This window comes from Macaca fascicularis, chromosome 6, assembly GCF_037993035.2.
Source record: "Macaca fascicularis isolate 582-1 chromosome 6, T2T-MFA8v1.1".
Classification (NCBI taxonomy): domain Eukaryota; kingdom Metazoa; phylum Chordata; class Mammalia; order Primates; family Cercopithecidae; genus Macaca; species Macaca fascicularis.
Window position 1 is genome coordinate 3,095,080 of NC_088380.1, and position 17,028 is coordinate 3,112,107.

At 53.3% G+C, this 17,028-nt stretch overlaps 2 protein-coding genes across 3 annotated transcripts; one reads left to right on the top strand and one right to left on the bottom strand.

Annotated features, from left to right (window-relative positions):
• Nucleotides 1-201: 201 nt before the first annotated feature.
• Nucleotides 202-5,687, bottom strand: IRX2 (iroquois homeobox 2). 2 transcript variants are annotated; one of them, XM_045393519.3, is made up of 5 exons: nt 5,175-5,687; nt 3,401-3,806; nt 2,365-3,072; nt 1,560-1,635; nt 202-832 (listed from the first exon to the last, which is right to left on the bottom strand). In XM_045393519.3, the coding sequence occupies exons 1-4, from the start codon at nt 5,421-5,423 to the stop codon at nt 1,583-1,585; spliced, it is 1,416 nt and encodes a 471-aa protein (XP_045249454.1). In that variant the 5' UTR covers nt 5,424-5,687; the 3' UTR covers nt 202-832; nt 1,560-1,582. The 2 variants fall into 2 exon arrangements, with proteins under 2 accessions (XP_045249454.1, XP_045249453.1); XM_045393518.3 differs by having other exon boundaries at nt 202-1,635.
• A 215-nt stretch (nt 5,688-5,902) lies between these two features.
• On the top strand, nt 5,903-8,577 carry LOC102115382 (uncharacterized). The gene is given in 3 exon segments (XM_045393520.3): nt 5,903-6,473; nt 6,631-6,788; nt 7,298-8,577. Coding segments are annotated over 3 exon segments (882 nt in total). The 5' UTR covers nt 5,903-6,274; the 3' UTR covers nt 7,823-8,577.
• The last annotated feature ends 8,451 nt before the right edge of the window (nt 8,578-17,028 follow it).

The window sequence follows — 17,028 nt, forward strand, 5'->3', positions numbered from 1 at the left end:
TAGAAATCATCTAGAGCACATGTTTCTCCCGATTGTATACTTCTCTTCCATCTGATTTTTTTTTTTTAAATGATCAGGAAAGGAGAGTTTATTTCACACAGCTTTTCATTAAAAAGGTGAGGTCAGATCACCTGGAGGTTATCACTAGAGCTCCACCCCAAATCATTCTTCTAGGAAAAATAAGCCCCAAACACCATATTATTGTAGACTAGTCTGTTTTTATTTACAATTTAAGATATAAATTAGTAAAGAATTCGTGTTAAACAACCAACAAAGATTGTATAACCAGCAATGTTCAAATAAAAACCAGGCAGAATTTATTTACAAAAAGTTTAGATTCCATTGCAATACAACTTGCATAAATTACTAGAAGCTTTATATCATTATAAAAATAAATATCAAATTTGTTTCCACTTCTGAAGTACTCAAGTTCTTCAATCACGTTTTATTTCTACTGTGTACATCTTTTACAAATAAACTTTACAGTAAATCCTATCACACCTATAGAATATATACCGTGGCAATGAAGTGATCAATTCAAGATATCCTGAGAAAAACAGATTGTTTTCAAAAGTCACACATACATAGGGGAAACTATACTATGCCAACAAATTCACGTATGTCCAACAATAGTCTGTTCCAATTGTTAGAGTCTGTGGGTTGACAGTGCTGTGTGGATCCTTCTCTTTTACAGTGGCACAAGATGTGGTCTGGATTTAGACATCTGTTTGTTGTATCTGTAAATTTATGAGCTTGGGAAGAGAGAATGGCCTCCTGACTTTTTTTTTTTTTTTTTTTTTTTTTTTTTTTCCAAAGCAATTGTGACACCTACCTGTGGACCAAGGAAAAACCAAATCATCCCCAATCTTTCAGTTCCACACCAACACCATTAAAAAAACGAGTTGATCTGAAGTGGTTCTACCTCTTTCTTATCTTCAAGATCTATACTTAGTAATTCTGACTCATTGCAAAGCAACAAATTTTTTCAGATACTGTTGTGCGCCCCGGGAGAATGTCAGAGTCCTGTCCACTTGGATATGGGTGGAGGGGAGGTTGGGAAGGGCTGATAAAAGACTAGGACGCCTTGTGTCTCTTCAGTCTTATTTTGCAAACATCATCTATAAAGGTTTTTGCTACTCCGAGTTTTGGTAGCCCAAGCTCATCAAAGCATGTGTGTATTATGTGTCTAGCATAGTAAAAATGGCTCTAAATTGCAAACGAATGCCCAGATTGTAAAAATCTATTGTTTCAAAAGAAAACAACAGTAGTGTGTAATATATATATACATGTACTCTATATATACACATATATATATTACACACACATACACACACATATATATATTTTCTTTCCCTAGGTAAAGGAGTGATAGAACTTGTGCCAAAAAGAGGGAATCTATAAAACAGAAAAGATAGTTTCCCCCTTAAGGAAAGAAAAGACTGGACAAGATTGAAATGCTCTGTCTTCTAACCCCATGACCAGAAGCAAGAAAAACACATTAAGCAAGCTGGTGCTGGGAGGCTCCAGAGGGTCTGGGAAGCACCAGGGTGCCCACTTACTTGCATTGCTGTGCTCGGCCCTTCTATAGGTAGGGCTGGACGCCCCCGCCAACCACGGTGCAGCCCTCGCTGGCATCTGTCAGGGGAGTGGGCAGTTAGTCAGAACCGACCCCACAGCCTGCTGACTGCGCAGACCACCGTGCACCCACCATCCTCCACTCCCAGGCAAACAGCAGTTTGGGAAACCGACTGTCTTCAGGGCCGCTAGCTGAGACGACTTTTGGTGATGTTCCCTAGTTCTTAACTTTCCCCCTTGAGCTTCTCCGTCGGGTAGCCTGACTCAGGAGCAACAGAGGCAATATAGAACAGGGGGAAAAACGGTTTTCTTTCAGAACAACAACAACAAAAAGCGGAAAAAACGTTTGCTTTTCTCTTTTGAATACAAACGCCTCTGAGAGTAACTGGAACTTTCCGTTTGCTTCTAGCCAACGGCAGAAAAGCAGATTCAACTCTGACTCCTTAACCAACAAGACACCGAAACACACCCAGGCTCATTAGGGGGACACGCTGTAATTGGAATTTCGTGGCAATCTGGGTTTGCCGAAACTAAGACAGCCAAGATAATAATAGTCAAAATAACAGTAAATTAAGTAAAAATAAATAATAACAAGGCAAGTCTAAAAAGAGGGCCACACCTTCTTTGGCTTCCGTCTCGCCCTCCGCCCTCACTCTGTTAATTCTGGGTCCCAGGAGCGGCCCTCTGGATCTTCTTCCCGGACCCTCCCCCCGGGTCTCCCGAGCGCTCCGCCTCCCCGGGGCTGGCTCTCCCTCCCCTCCTGGGCGCCCCCGGTCGCGGGCTGCCTACCTTTCTTGGGCTCGTAGCTGCCGCCGGGGGGCCGGTAGTGGGACTCGAGCGGGTGCGCACCCGCCTTGCCCGCGTCGCTGGCCGCCTTGGGCGCGGTGTGCAGGGCCTCGCCGGGGGCCGCGGCCGCGGAGTTGTACCGCAGGAGGCCCTGGCCCTGCAGCGCCGCGTTCAAGTTCCCGTAGTTTGTGTAGTTGCCATAGAAGGGCGACGTGTAGTACAGGGGGCGGCCTAGCAGCGGTGAGGCAGGGTAGGGCGAGCCTCCCGGCGGTGCCCCCGATGAGGCCGGCGCGGCGGCTACGGGCAGCCCAGGTGGCCCGCAGCCCGGGCCCAGGCTCGGCTGCTTGAGGTCCGACGTGGCGATCTCGGCCAGCGACCACAGCTTGGGCTTGCTGGCGGGGGGCGGCGCGCCCGGAGACGTCCGGCTGCCCTGGGGCGTCTTGCCGCCACCGCGGGGCGCGGCCTCGGGCGGGGGGCTCAGCAGCGGCGCCTCCAAGCCGGTGAGCGGCGACGAGGTCACGGGCTTGGGCGGTGCCAGGCCCCGCTCGCCCTCCTCGTCGTCGTCCTCGTCGTCCTCCAGGTCGTCGTACTTGTCCTTGCACTCTGAGCCCGATTCGCACAGGGGGTCCCCGGCACTGCAAGGAAGCTTCTCCCCGTCCGACTCAGCCGAGCACGAGTGATCCGTGAGCGAGTCCACGTGCAGGCTGATCCCTGCGGGGCGCGGGCACGGTGGGTGGCACCAGGGGACAGCGCAGTCACCTGGAGTCCCCTCCGCCCCTTGTCCTGCGGCACTGAGCCCTCCCCACAGGACCCCTCACCTCGCCTCCACCCGGCCACGTGACAGGGGGAGCCTGACCTCCCCGGGAAGCGCCCCAAGAATCGCTCGCTCAAATCCCGGAGACCCCAGACCCATGCGGGGCGGCTGGGGCTCCGGCCGGGACCTGGGATGTCCGGTGGGCAGCGTCCTCCCGACCTTAGCTCTGCGCCCCGCCTGGGAAGAAAGCGCCCCGAGACCTTGCGCCGGCCGCTGCCCGCTCACCTTCGTCCTCCGCCGAGGTCTCCGTGCCCTCCTGCGCCTTATCCGGACTCTCGTCCTTGCTTCTGGCCGCGTCGCCCTCGTCCTCATCCTCATCTTCGCTTTTGTTCCTCGGGGCCCAGGTCATCTTGTTCTCCTTCTTGAGGCGCCGGCGCGCGTTGGCGAACCAGGTGGAGACCTGGGTGAGGGTCATCTTGGTGATGATGGCCAGCATGATCTTCTCGCCCTTGGTGGGGTAGGGATTCTTGCGGTGCTCGTTGAGCCAGGCCTTGAGCGTGGCCGTGGCGTCCCGCGTGGCGTTCTTGCGGTACGCGGGGTCGTTGAGCTGGTACGGGTAGGCCGCGCTGCCATATGGGTGGTAGCTGATGGCGCCGGTCATGCCGGTGGTGTGCGCGTCGTAGGGTGCGCCCTGGAACCACAAGAGCTTGTGAGTGGAGTGTGCAGAGAGCCGGCGAGCAACCAGCCGGAGGATGCTGCCCCTCCGCCCGCCCACGGCCACCGTTCCCCCGTGAGTCTCTGGCTCTGGGGCTGCGCTTCCCGCGGCAAAAGAGCAGGAAAAACGAAGTGTGATTCGGGACCAGCTGTTGATCACAAAAAGTACCATAGTTTTATTCTCGAATTTTTGAACTATTTCACTTTCCTAAAATGACCCATCTTCCCCCAAGTGTTTCGGAGTTGCGCGTGGCGATGTACACAAACCCTCGCACATGCGCGCACACAGGCCCACAGGTAGCTCTTTGATATCTAAATTTCTGCCGTTGCCTGGAGTGCCGCTGCCTCCCCCTACTCCCTCTTCCCCGCCCTTATATGGTTAAAAAAACACCCCAGAGCCCCCAATTCACTATTCACTGCTCTAAAGCTGGGCAAATCCAATTTGCAACTCAGAAGCCAGTCACCGTTTCGAATTCTTCAAATACGCCGTAATTAGCATTTTAATTCATCCTTTAACTTTTAAATTCGAGACATTTGCAGCCTTCGCCAAGGCCCCAGCGACTCGGTCGCTGCCCAGAAATTCCGCCGAGGGACGGCAGTGGTGACAATCCCGTAATGGCCTCAATCGCCCGTAACGTGCTTCGCTGCGGCCCGGGCCCGGCCCAGCTCAGGAACCTCGAGACTCGCTGGCCGCCTCAGGTCGCCGGAGCAGGAGCTGCGCTCGGGGCACGGAGCACTCAGGCGGCCCTTAGCGGGTCACACGCCCGCATGCACGATTTTTGAAAGCATGGTCCGAGGGGCAGATTAAGGCCGAAACCTGGGCGCCTCGGATCGGACTCGGGAGCCGCAGCTGGACGCTCGGCTCCCGGGCCCAACTCGGTGACCACCGGTGGCCCCCGCCGCCCCCAGCCCCGCTAGTGAATGCGAACCGCCTGGCCGTCGGCCCAGAGGCCGCAGTGACGCCGACCCTCGCGCCCCACGCCAACGCAGGAGAGCACACAACCCGCTCCCAACGCCTTCCCAGGCTGCGGTGCGGGAACGAGGGACAAACCGCGCCAGACCCCGGCCCCCGGCGGAGAGGCACTTCCCAGACTCTCAGAGAAAATTAGCCGGCGAGCCGAGGAGACGCGCCGGGGGAGCGCGGGTCCCGGCCGGACTCAGGGACCTCCCTGTCGGCCGCGCTGCCCTCCCCACCAGGGGCCCAGCTCAGCCTGCGGGGCGGCCAACCGAGCCGGCGACTCCTGAGCTGCTGGCCGCGCCACATTCCCAGCGGCCCCCGCCCGCCGAACACTAGCTCCGCTCCGCGGGCGCCCCGGAGTCCCGCGTCCCGCCCGCTCCCGGTTACCATGTAGGACGGGAAGCCGGCGGCGGCGGCCGCGGCGTCGGCCGAGTACTGCAGCGGGCTCCCGAAGCCGGTGGCCGCCTGCGCTGTGAAGGCCGCCGAGCCGGGGTAGGGGCTGAACGCCGAGCCCGACGCCGAGCGCGCCAGCTCCTCGCTGCGCGGAGCCGCCAGAGCCGACGCGCCGTAGGCCGGGCACGAGTAGAGCGCCAGCGAGCCGGGCGCCTGGTACAGGTAGCCCTGCGGGTAGGACATGGTGGGCGCGGGGCGCCGGGCCCGCGTCACGCCGAGCAGCGGGCAGGGCGCGCGGCGCCCTCCATCCACGCCCGGCCGGGGCGCGGCGCGGCGGCGGGCACCCGGACGGCGGGCGTAGGCAGGCCGGCCCGGGCACTAGCCTGGGCGGCCCGCGGGCCGGGGCGGCGGCGGGGTGGCGGTGGCGGAGGCGGCAGCGCGGAGCCGGTGGGCGCAGCCGCGCGCCAGGCCGGCGGTCGGGGTTTGGGGGAGTCTGGAGTCGGGAGTGAGGAGTTGAGGAAGGAGCGCTCGAGTTTCCGAGGGACATTGGAACGCGCAGCTGTCCATCACGCGCTCATCTGCATATTCGGGGGCCCGCCCCTCCCCTGCTCCGCCCGCTCCAGCCTCCAGGCCGCGGCCGGGGGAGGGGCAGAGAGAAGGGAGGCAGGCGGGGGAGGGAGGAGGCGACGGAGGCGGGCAGCGGGAGGGAACGACAGGCTTTTGTGGCGCAGCCGCCTCTCTAGCAGCTCCGGCCCCAGCCCGCGGCTCGCGGACCTGAGCCCGGCGCGGCCGCGCTGCGTGCCCCGGCGCGCACCCCTCCCACTCCCACCCACTGGCAGCCACGTCCCCTGCCCCGCTCCGGCTGGCTCCCACCGTCCCCGGCCACCTTCTTCGCCCCCGCCCGGCCCCCGCCCCTTCCAGCCACTACCCCACCCCCCACCCCCTTCTCCACCCGCGCGGACTAGGCAGAGGCCGCCCGCGGTCAGGCCAGGCCGGGTCCACTTGGGGGGCTCACGGTCTGACCCGCTTTACACCCCGAGGAGGCCAGGCCCCTGTGTCCAATCCGGAAGTCGCAGGGAAGTGGGGAGGTCAGGATGGTGGCGCCCGCGGCTCGGGTCCTCCTCCGGGCAGTGCGCGCCGCTCTCGCTTCCACGGTCCCGGACCTGCTCTGCCTCCCGGCCCAAGGCTCCCCGCGTGGCCTCGCGTCTGGTCGCCTACCCCTCGCGGCCCGCTCCTCGCAGCATGGACCTGGATCCGGGGCGCCTTGGTTTCGAATTGCCAGGAGGGCCCTGAGGTGAGCTTTCCGCCCCCAAATCCTCAGCGCAACCCCCAGGGCCCTGAACCTTACGACTTTCCACTGTTGGGAATGCCGCCAGGGCTTCACCTAAGACGACGCCGTCCCCTAAAGAGTTTTATTTTATTTTGTTTTTCTAAGTTGACTCCTCTTTCGGATTTGTGTTGTCAAAACACTGGGGGGATGATTGTTACCCGACAAACTGCCTCTGGCAGGACCTGAAGCCTCCCCGTCACCTCGGGAACGGGCAGGAGCTCAGGCTGGCGCCTCCGGTGCAGTGGCATTACAGGTAGCTCAGGTGACGCGCGGCTGGAGTTGGGGGGCAGTTAGTTGCCTTGTGGGGCTCAGAATCGAGGCGGTTGGCGAGGGTCCCTGGGACCCTAGCTTCCTAGAACCCGCTCCCCATCACGCTTCTTCATCCCTTTTCCACTCGGGGATGGCCGAAGAGGGCGTCTGACGGCCCACTCCGAAGGGTCACCTATGGGGGGCGCTCAGGGGGATGGAAGAGTGTCAGGTCTGTGCTGGCCTATTGGAAGCACCCACCCAACAGGTGCCTCTATCCTCGGAAGCCGTCTCGGGTGGGTGCGGTGGAGGAGAGAGAGCGCCGTGGCCTGGGACGGGCCTCAGTTTAGGCCTGCAACCGACTCCTGCACCCCCGCTGGCTCTGCAGCCTGCGGAGCGGCCTTGGTGATCTCAGGACGCAGGGCATGTTGCGGCCTCCCCGTGGTGCAGCTGCAGCGGCGCGGAGGGAGCGGAGCTCGGTTTACCAGCCTGGTCCAGGGGGCAAGAGAAACACTCACGGCATCAGGCTGTCTTTCCCCAGGTGCACGGGAACCAGTTGCAAACTGCAGTGCTGGGCTTGAGGATGGCTCCTCCCGAGCCGGCAGGCAGGGCGACTCTCCCGGTAGGCGCGATCCAGGCATGTTACCCCTCCCGCCAGGAGCTCCCGAGCCAAGCCAGTCGCCCCCTACTAGTTCTCCCACCCACCCCTTGGCCCACACTGCTCCCCCACCGCTCTTCCTACAAACCACACCCCCATCCTGCACGCATCCTCTCCAGGTCATCTCAGCACACGCACACGCACACACACCCACGACCACCGCTCCCTCCACCCACAGACTCCCCGTTCCCACAGGCTGGGGCTCCTGCAACGACCCAGCAGGGGGGTTTCAACCATGTGCGAGTCCACCTGGGACATCCTAATTCAGCTCAGCGCAGATACTTTTATTCAATTACTAGAGAGTTGAAAAACAGACAGACAGAGGAAGCAGCGGGGTTGGGCAAGCCGTCGACAGTCTGCGACATTTTTGCGTTTCCTGGGAGGGAATTCCTCCAAGAAGAGGGGTAAATGAGAGGCCCACACGCTGGATAGCAAACACAAACACTGGCAGAGCAGATGGCAGCTTTTAGGGTTCTTTTCCGATCAGATCAGTTTAAATGAAAAAAAAAAAATCGAGTGTAATTTTTATCACCAGGGAGGACTGGCCTGGAGTATTTCCATTTCTAAAGAGCGGTTCCCGCTGTGGTTTCATTAGCATTTGGGGCTCATCCTCCCTCCCCCTCCCTTGACACCCCCGGGCCTGACCTCTTCCAGGGACAGAAGAGAAAACAGCCAGTTATTACAAAAACATCCTCAGTTTGGAGCTGGAGTGTCTGCTTTGGATACAGTCGATTCTGACATCAATTAAATATATAACCAGACACGTGCAGTGACCGGGAGGGTCCCCTCACCCAGGGTGCATCTCCAGAAACGCCGCCTGCCCTTCCCCTCTCTTTAGCTCAGTGTTGGGAGTTTGAAGATGGGCTCTTCCCGTCCTGTGTGTATTTTCCCCGCAGCAATTATACTCCTCCACTGAAATCTAAATTTTCCATACCGTTGCTGCCTGTTACTAATAAAAACCGTCTACCTTGCACTATTAAACAGTCGACTCTTACTACATGCCGTTTTTATTGGTAGTGACTGTAGCAAATTAAAATGCCTACGCAGGGACATTAAAAACTTACACTCGTCATTGTTATTGGAATATATAAACTCCGTTTTGCTTTAAAGCTCTCAGATACTAAAGAAAAAAATCATTTTCCTTCTTAAGTTAAAGTTGGCTTGGTCGTCGTCGTCTTCTTAAAAAAAAAAATCAATCAGGAGAAAACATGCTGCCAGCGGAGTCTTGGCACTGCGGTCCCGGCGAGGCTGCTTGAGAGGGTGGCGGGCTCAGCCCGGACTCGGTCTCAGGGCCACGAGGGCCGCAAGGCCGCGGCTCGGGAACAGGAGGGCCTGGGATGTTTTGCTCAAGGGCGAAGGGGGTGCTCAGACCTGTGTGGTCGCTGGGGAGGGCCGGGCACTGGGCTTCTGCGGTTTTTCAGTTGCCATTCGAGCTGGAAGGAGGGAATGAGCAGGCACGCAGGGGAAACCGAGTAACTGCTTTGAAAACGCGACCCCTGGCCACAGTAACCCAGGCGACGTGCAGTTTCAGGTTCATGGTGGGCCCTGCCCCCTTTCCCAGGTGTGCTCTAGGAGACGGGGAAAAAGTTAACACTGTTCTATTTTTCTTTATTGTCCCTCCAGCAGCCAAGGAATTTAGAACGAGTCCACGTGGACACGCAAGTCTCAGCGAGTGGGGATTTCCTGCGAGGCCGAGCGCGAGGACGAGCCGGCCTCGGAGGCTTGGGCTCGGGCTCGGGGTCTCCCCGGGAACGCGGCCGGCCGAGAAGGTCGGGGCGCTCGCCGGGCTCGGCACAGTCCTGCGTGTCGCTGGGACGAAGGAGCCGACGCAGGCCAGGAGTGGTGCGCGCGGGCGGCGAGGGGGCGCTGTGGCCCGTGTCTGCCGGCCTGAGTCCTGGCAACGGTGGGCGCGACCCACCTCCTCCCACGGCGGCTTAATTCGGGGAAGAAGAAAAAACGGCATCAAGGCATTTCAATAAAACTTAAGCGGTTCCTGATCCTTTCTCATTGTGGTTCCTTATGAGCTTTCGGTGTCTTGAGGGGGAAACAGTTACCGTTCGGGGGTGTGGCAAACTTTTTTGGCAATTAAGATGAAACAGACACGTTTTATGTGGGTTTCCTCTAATGAAGTAACATTGGAAATATAAGTAGTTTCAGTGCATCAAATCACATCGCTACCGTATTCACGGTCACCGGTCACTGGCTCTCCCGTTCCAGGGCTCCCCGCGTTTGTCGAGGGAAAGAGCGAGGCAGGAACAGGGGGATGGGGACGTGAGAAGCTTGGCTAAGCAATTTTTCTTTTCTTTGAAAACAAATACGTCGTCATAAATGGAACAAAATTTAAGCCAGCATGGAACGCACATCTCTTTCAAACGTCGTTTCCAGGTCTAGTACTCTGTGAGTAAGTTGGACTGGATTTCACGCGCAACCGGCATTTCTAGGCTCTCAAAGACGCTTCTGAGGCCTAAATGTTTTCCTGGAAAACACGCGCAGAGGAGCATCCGTGGGAGACTGAGGGGCCCCAGCAGCTCCAGTCCTGGCAGGATGTGCGAGGCCTCTCGAGGTTTTCAAATGGACCCCCGAGGCCTGGGAGATCCCCGAGTAGCCACGTGGGAGTCACTTTAGGGACTCCGGGAGGCGGCTACTGTGGGCTGGGAGGGTCCCCGCCCGGGCTGCTCCCAGCGCCTGGACCTGGGACCCTACAGCGCGCTCTTTTGTTTTTCTTTCATTTCTTTCTTTTTTATGTATTTATTTATAATTTACATTCTAGGGACCTCGGATTCAGCTAACTAGCTCTTGCTTACTTAACCGCCCTGTTTTTAGCTCCGGATTTCTGCGACGTCTCCCCATGGCTAACTTGTCCTTCCCGGCTTCCTTTACTGCTCTGCAAAATTTGCCTTCCTTCCACAGATGCCCCGCCTCCGACGTGCTTCCTGAAGTTTCTCTCCCGCGCAGGGTCCCCACAATCTTGAATTCTCCAGCATCTCGCCGACTCCGTCTCTATCCTCCTCTCCTCCCTAATCTCGCGCTGGCTTCGCCCTCTTTCTCTCTCCTCCTCCTTCCTACGCGCCCCGCCCCCTCCCCCCAGGTCGCCGTTCTCCGGGTCCGGGTCGGGAGCGCCTCGTGGTCAGGCGTCCGCGCGGCTCCAGTTCGAGGTCCCGCCACGCTGGGCCGCTCGTGGGCGGCTCTCACCCGGCGCACCCTGGAAACGGCGCGTCCCGCCAGCTGCGGCTTCAGCCTGGGAGGGAGCGCGGCGCGGGGAGCCTGCAGGCCTGAAGAGGGAGGAAAGGGGACATTTGCGTGGAAATGCACAGACCCGAGTTCCTTGAAGGGATCGCAGTTGAAAGAGACCCTCTTCAGAATCAGCAACCACCTGACCGCCCTCGTTCCTCAACAGGAGATGGTTCGAAGATGAAATGTTTGAAACTCCGCCGCCGTTTCACCTTGGCACACACGCGCACGGCAGGCCCAGATCCGTACAGAGACGCAGACACGCGCGCACTCGCGCTTCCCGGAGAGGTCGGCGCGTCTTGCTGAAGCTGCTCTGGTCAAGTGGAGTTGTCAGGGCTTTGCTTTGTTTTTGTTTTGTCTTTTAAATGTGCGGGAGACAGTCTTCCGCAGAGCTTAGCTCCCTCAATCCCCCGTCCCTCCGGCAGCTCCTCCGTGGCTTTGCAATCTTCTTTTTAAACACCAGAGCGCACCTCGGTGCTGGCTTCGGTGGGGGTGGGGGGCGCGGGGTGTGCGGTAACCCAGGAGGCTGCGGAGAGTGCAGGGGTCAGCTCCGTCCCGACGAGAGCAGATAGGACTCCAGGCTCGCAAGAAACATTGGAGAAAAGGAAATACTTTCTCGAGTGTTTTTACAATTATTTTAATCCAACCAGCGAGGCTCTAAAGAGCGTTTATCTTGAGGCCGTGTTGAATACCCTTTGCCGACTGTAAATTCGGCGTGTGTGCCCGAAACAGCTAGCTCTGACCAGGGGTTCGGCAGCACATGGCCAGACACACACCGAACTCCTCCTTCCCAAACCCGTCTGCAAGATCCTACACCCTGGAGTATATAGGCAGGGGGAGGGGAGGGTTGGGTTTTGCTTTCTTTGCTTTTTTTTTTTTTTTTTTAAATATCTATATGACTGGGAATGCAGAAATTTTAAAAATGGATACATTCGAGTGTGTTAAAAGTAAAAACGTCTCTTGAACAAAACATAAACTGCTAACCCCAACGGGAGAGAAGATATTTGCCCTACCTGTAAATAACAAAGACAGCACCAGGAGGAACTCTGACTGCCAATGGGCGAAGACGCGGCACCCAGGGAAATAAAGGGGCAGGGATAGGGGCAGCCCTTCACGCAGAGGAGACGCCTGAGAATGCGCAAATTCACTGGTTGTCTATCTCTAGGCAACAGGAGATGCCACTTCACACTCATTGATGACACCCAGCAAGGCCTAGAGTGTGCACTGTTGAAACTCTTCCTGCGGTGCAACTTAAATTTCTATAGAGAAATTCGGGAGACATTTGGCTGCATCTGAGAGAGCAGAAGGTGCCTGCTCCCTGGCACCCAGCACACAGGTGCTGCGGAAGCGGGGACGGACTAGGCAGCCCTGGAGCATGGTTTGCAGGAGTGCAGGACTGGAAGCCCCCTCCAAGGCCTCCACTCCAGGCCTGGATAAAGAATTCGTGGCATATTTCACCGAACAGAATGTCCCCTGGGGCGAAAGGGGATGAAGTCATTCTACTTGTACCAACTTGAGTGCCTCCTAAAAGTGTAACCTTGGGGGGGGGGGGATACAGAAGGGTGATGCTGACAATGGAATTTAAAAACAAACAGCAATATTTTGTGGTGTCTACAGGCATGGGGGTGGGGGAGCAGCAGCATTACCATGGGAACAAAAGTCTCCCACACATGTCAGGCCTGCGGAATCTTTAAAGAGGGAGAGTGGGCATGGGAGGAGGACTTAAACTCTGTTAGTCATGTTTTATTTCTGAAAAATAGATCTGAAGTAACTGTAGCAAAATCTTAACAATTCTTACCTTGGAATACTGGTTACATGGGTTTATATTACTCTTTTTTCATCGGATGAAATATTTTGTATTCTGACAAAACTAAATAGTAGCTTTTTATTAAAATGTCATATGCATTGAAGTATAATGTGGTAATTTGGGATTAATTCATTTAAATAAAACAGCTTTCTTAAAATATTTTACTTTTAATGTTCCTTTTCTCATCTCAATTCCCCCACCTTTAAAAAACCCAAACGTATCTTGGAATTGCCATTTAGTCTTAAAGCGAATTCCGCTTGCACACATGTCTTGGTGCCCCTGTCCTGGGCATCCTGCAGAGGCTGTCCCAGCCCTGGCCCTCCCTCCGCTTCCTCTCTAAGCCCAGGGCCTGGTTCCCACTTTGCTCATGGTGGTGCACAAGGGGAAGGGGTACTCTCTTGAGGCAAAGGACAAGCCTAGGTGTGCTGGGCACAGTGTGGCTGCATGCCATCACCCGCATGCATCTATCTACAGAAAAAGATGTGCTTCTATGGGCTATTTGACATTTTCTCTCATTCCAGAGTCTTTGTGGTATAAAGAATATAGCCTGGAAAGGAAAAGGGCAGTCAGAAGCAGAGAGGAAGTTTGGCCTTCGGTGCTCAGCTGGACTCCAGGTTCCTGGCAGGCCCTTTCCCCTTCCACATCTCCTCTCACTCTCTGCATAGAACACAGGACCTTTCTGGCCCTTATGCTCCTTCCAGAAACAACCAGTTCTGCCTGGTTCTCTTCACTGTGCCCAGAAGAAGCTGGATCTTTGCAAATACAAATCCGCTGAGAGCCCCAGCACAGTGGGAGGCCTTCGGGGCTGGCCTTGGTCAGTAGTTAGAAGGTGATGTGTTTGGATGTGTGTTCCCTCCAAATCTCATGCTGAAATGTGGCCTCCAGGATTAGAGACGGGCCTCCTGGGAGGTGTCGAGGTCATGGATGCAGAGTAGCCTCCAGTATTAGAGGTGGGCCTCGTGGGAGGTATTGAGGTCATGGATGCAAAGTCCTCATGAACTGCTTGGCACAGTAATGAGTGGTCATGAATTCATGGGAGAGCTGGGACTCCTTCTTCTCTCTCTTGTTCCCACTCTCACCCTGTGACATGCCTGATCTCCCATTGCCTTCTGCTGTGATTGGAAACTTCTGGAGGCCTCACCAGAAGCAGATGCAGGCACCACACTTCCTGTACAGCCTGAAAACCGTCAACCAAAATAAACATTTTTTTCTTTATAAATTACCAGTCGCATGTATTCCTTTATAGCAGTGCAAACAATCTGGGACACGAGGTCTGTGTATTTGATTCTGTTCCTTGCTGTGTTCAGATCCGGTCAGGGAGGAGACTGCTGTTTCCTGGGAAGCGACACAAGTCCAGCCCTCCCTCTACTGATGTGCTCCAGGCCTGGTCAGTAGTTAGAAGGTGATGTGTTTGCACCCCTTGCCTTTCTGCCTGCACCCAAGCTCCCCGCCAGGCTGGGGCTCTCCAGGTGGCTTCCTCCTGTAGGCTTTGCATTTATTTCTCCCTTGGAGGTCAGCAGAGGCCCAGGAGGCTCCCAAAGCTCTGCGGCAGCTGCTGCCAGAGCTGTAGGTTCCTGTTGGGATGGCTCTCTGGCCTCAGCCCAACCCCTGACTCCATGCCTGGCATGTTGGGGGCACTCGACAAACATTGATTAAATGAACGTATGTGAGAAAGAATGAATGACTCATTCTCGGTTATTCTTCTTTATTTCTAAAAGGCATGGCGGGGTGATGAAGGAGGTAAACAAGAATGACAGGAACACTTGCCCACGGGCCACCTGCCCCATCAAGAGCTGTCACTAGACACGACCAGGGTGAACCACCCAGGCTCCACCCAAATCATTTGATGGCATTCTTCAGCAGCACAGGCTCCCAAGGACAAAGCAAGAACAGTTGTGTAGGTTAAATTTTAGGGTTCAGTAAATAGATATGTACCTTCAAAATAATATTTAGTTAGTAAAATAAATTTTTTCATTAACAATCCAAAACCATGTGTTCCTTGAGAAAAGCAGACATGTATTTTTATTGTTCTATCCCAAAGAACCTCCACAGCTCCCAGCGCAGAGTGGGTGCTCAATACAGATAGTTGAGGGAATGAATGAATGCCTGTTGAAATTTGGGGAAAAAGAAAGTTTAATAAAAGCAAACTAAACTTTAATAATATTTTCAGTAAAAAAAAAAGTGGAAAACAGTTATAGATATCTTATTTTAAAAGCAAATTAGATCCCAGCCAGGTTTTGTAGACATAGACAAGTTTATTCTAAAATATATATGGAAAGGCATGGGCCTTAGAATAGCTAAAACAATTTGAAACAGAAGAATCCAGTGGGATAAATCAACTCACCCAATTTCAAGATATTTATATGGCTATAGTAATCAACACAGGGTGGTGTTGGTGGACGGACAGGCCCTGATCAATGGAACAGAACAGAAAACCCAGAAATAGAGCCACACAAATACGCTCCATTTATTTTTGACAAAGGCAGAAAAACAATTCAATGTTTCAACTTTGTTGAAAAGTTGGCCTTTTCAACAAATGGAGCTGGAGCAATTAGACATCCATTAAGAAAAAAAAAAGTTCACTTTATGTAAAAATTAACCAAAATTGAATCACAGACTTCAATGGGAAATTATAAAACTTGAGAAAAATAGGGTAAAGTCTTCAGGACCTAGGGCTCCGCAGAATTTTCAAATCAGATATCAAAAGCACAATACATAAAAGTGAAATTTTGATTAACTGAACTTCATCAAAATGTAAAACTTTTGCTTGTGTGAAAGACCCTTAAGATAATGAAAAGATGTATTAGAGACAGAGAGAAAATATTTGCAAACCTCATATCTGATTAAGGACTCATATTTACAATATATAAAGAAACACAATAGTAAAACAGAGACAAAAAAAAACAAAAAACAAACAAACAAAAAAACAGAACCACAAACCAATTAGAATTTAGGGGGAAAACACAAATGCATTTTCTGTTTTTCAAAGAAAAAATATAGATGCCAAAAATAAAAAATAAAAAGCACATACAATGATTTCAACCTCTTTAATCATCAACGAAATACAAATTAAAACCACAGTGAGATCTATATATCTATCAGAGTGGCAAAAATCTAAAAATAGTGGCAATACCAAATACTGCAAAAATGCAGAGAAACAGGTAACTCATACATTGTTGGTGGGAATATAAAATCTTATATCCATTCTGGAAAACAGTCTGGAAGTTTCTTGTAAAACTGGAGATGCAACTACCATACAACCCAGCAATTGCCTTCATGGCTGTTGGTCTCAGAGACTCTTATGTTTCACACAGAAATCTGTATACCAACAGTCACAGCAGCTTTATTTGTAACAGACAAAACCCAGAATCAGCCCAGATATCCTGGGCAGGCTTTAGGCAGGGGGTAAAATAGTTTCATTTACTTTTTAAAAGAAGAGTCGTTCAGATATAATTAACATACCAGAAAACTTACCTATTTTAAGTGTACAGTTCAATGACGTTTGGCATATTTAAAGAGTAGTGCAACCTTCACAGCAATCTAATTTTAGAAATTTCTGTCTTCCCAAAATGAAACCCTGTATACTTTGGAAGTCTTGTGTCTGGCCTCCTCTGCTGAAGATACTGTTTCTGAGTTTCACTGCTAGTGGCTTTCTTTGCAATAGCTGGAGAGTGAAGAGTGTCTGCCTGCCCAAGGATGACTAAGCAGAGTGTGGTTTATCCGCACAGGGGAACAGCACTGGGCAACCACAGGGGAGGGCTTTGTCGGTTTTAGAAGGAGACTAGACCTTGTTATAGGCAGAGGAAGGGGAGGGAGCAGGAGGCTGGGCCCCTCCTCCCAGCTCTAAGCTGGAAAGAAGAAAGGGAGGGAAGGAGGAAGAGAGGAGAGATAAAAAAGAGGAAGAAGGAAAAAGGAAGGAATATAAAAGAGAAAAATTGAAGGAAGAAGGAAGGAAGGAATGAAGGAAGGAAGGGAGGGAGGAAAGGAAGAAAATAAAGGAGGAAAAGGAAGGCGAGAAAGGAAGAAAGGAAAAGGAAGAAGAAAAAGAGGAAGACACAGCAGCTACCGCAGTGTTTAGAAAGCTCTTTATATGCATACATAAGAAATTACACGTATACAAATATTTATTTTTCTAAGTAACATATACATTTAGAAAACTGTTAAAATGGATAAGTAGTTCTAAAATGCTTAGTACAATGTATAATTTCCTGTCCTGCCATCTGCAGCTTAAAATCCTGGTTCTTACAGGCAGCATTTGCAGTTATTCTGACTTTTTTTTTTTTTTAACATTCACTCTCATGTTATAAAGTAATAATCTTACGCTTTCCTTTGTTGACCTGATCTATGTCTGAAATTAATTAATTAATTTATTATTGGCTTCCCATTTTGGAAGGTGAGGGCTGAGGAGAGTGACTCGAAGCTGCAATGGTATTGTCACCATGAGGACCCACAGCCCCAGGATGTATCTTGTCCCTTCCCGGAGTTCACCAATGGCCTCTGGAGAGCAGTTGCAGCTGTGACTCTGGGCAACAATCTGGCCAGTGCACGTGGACGGTGGGGGGTGGTTATGCCTCTG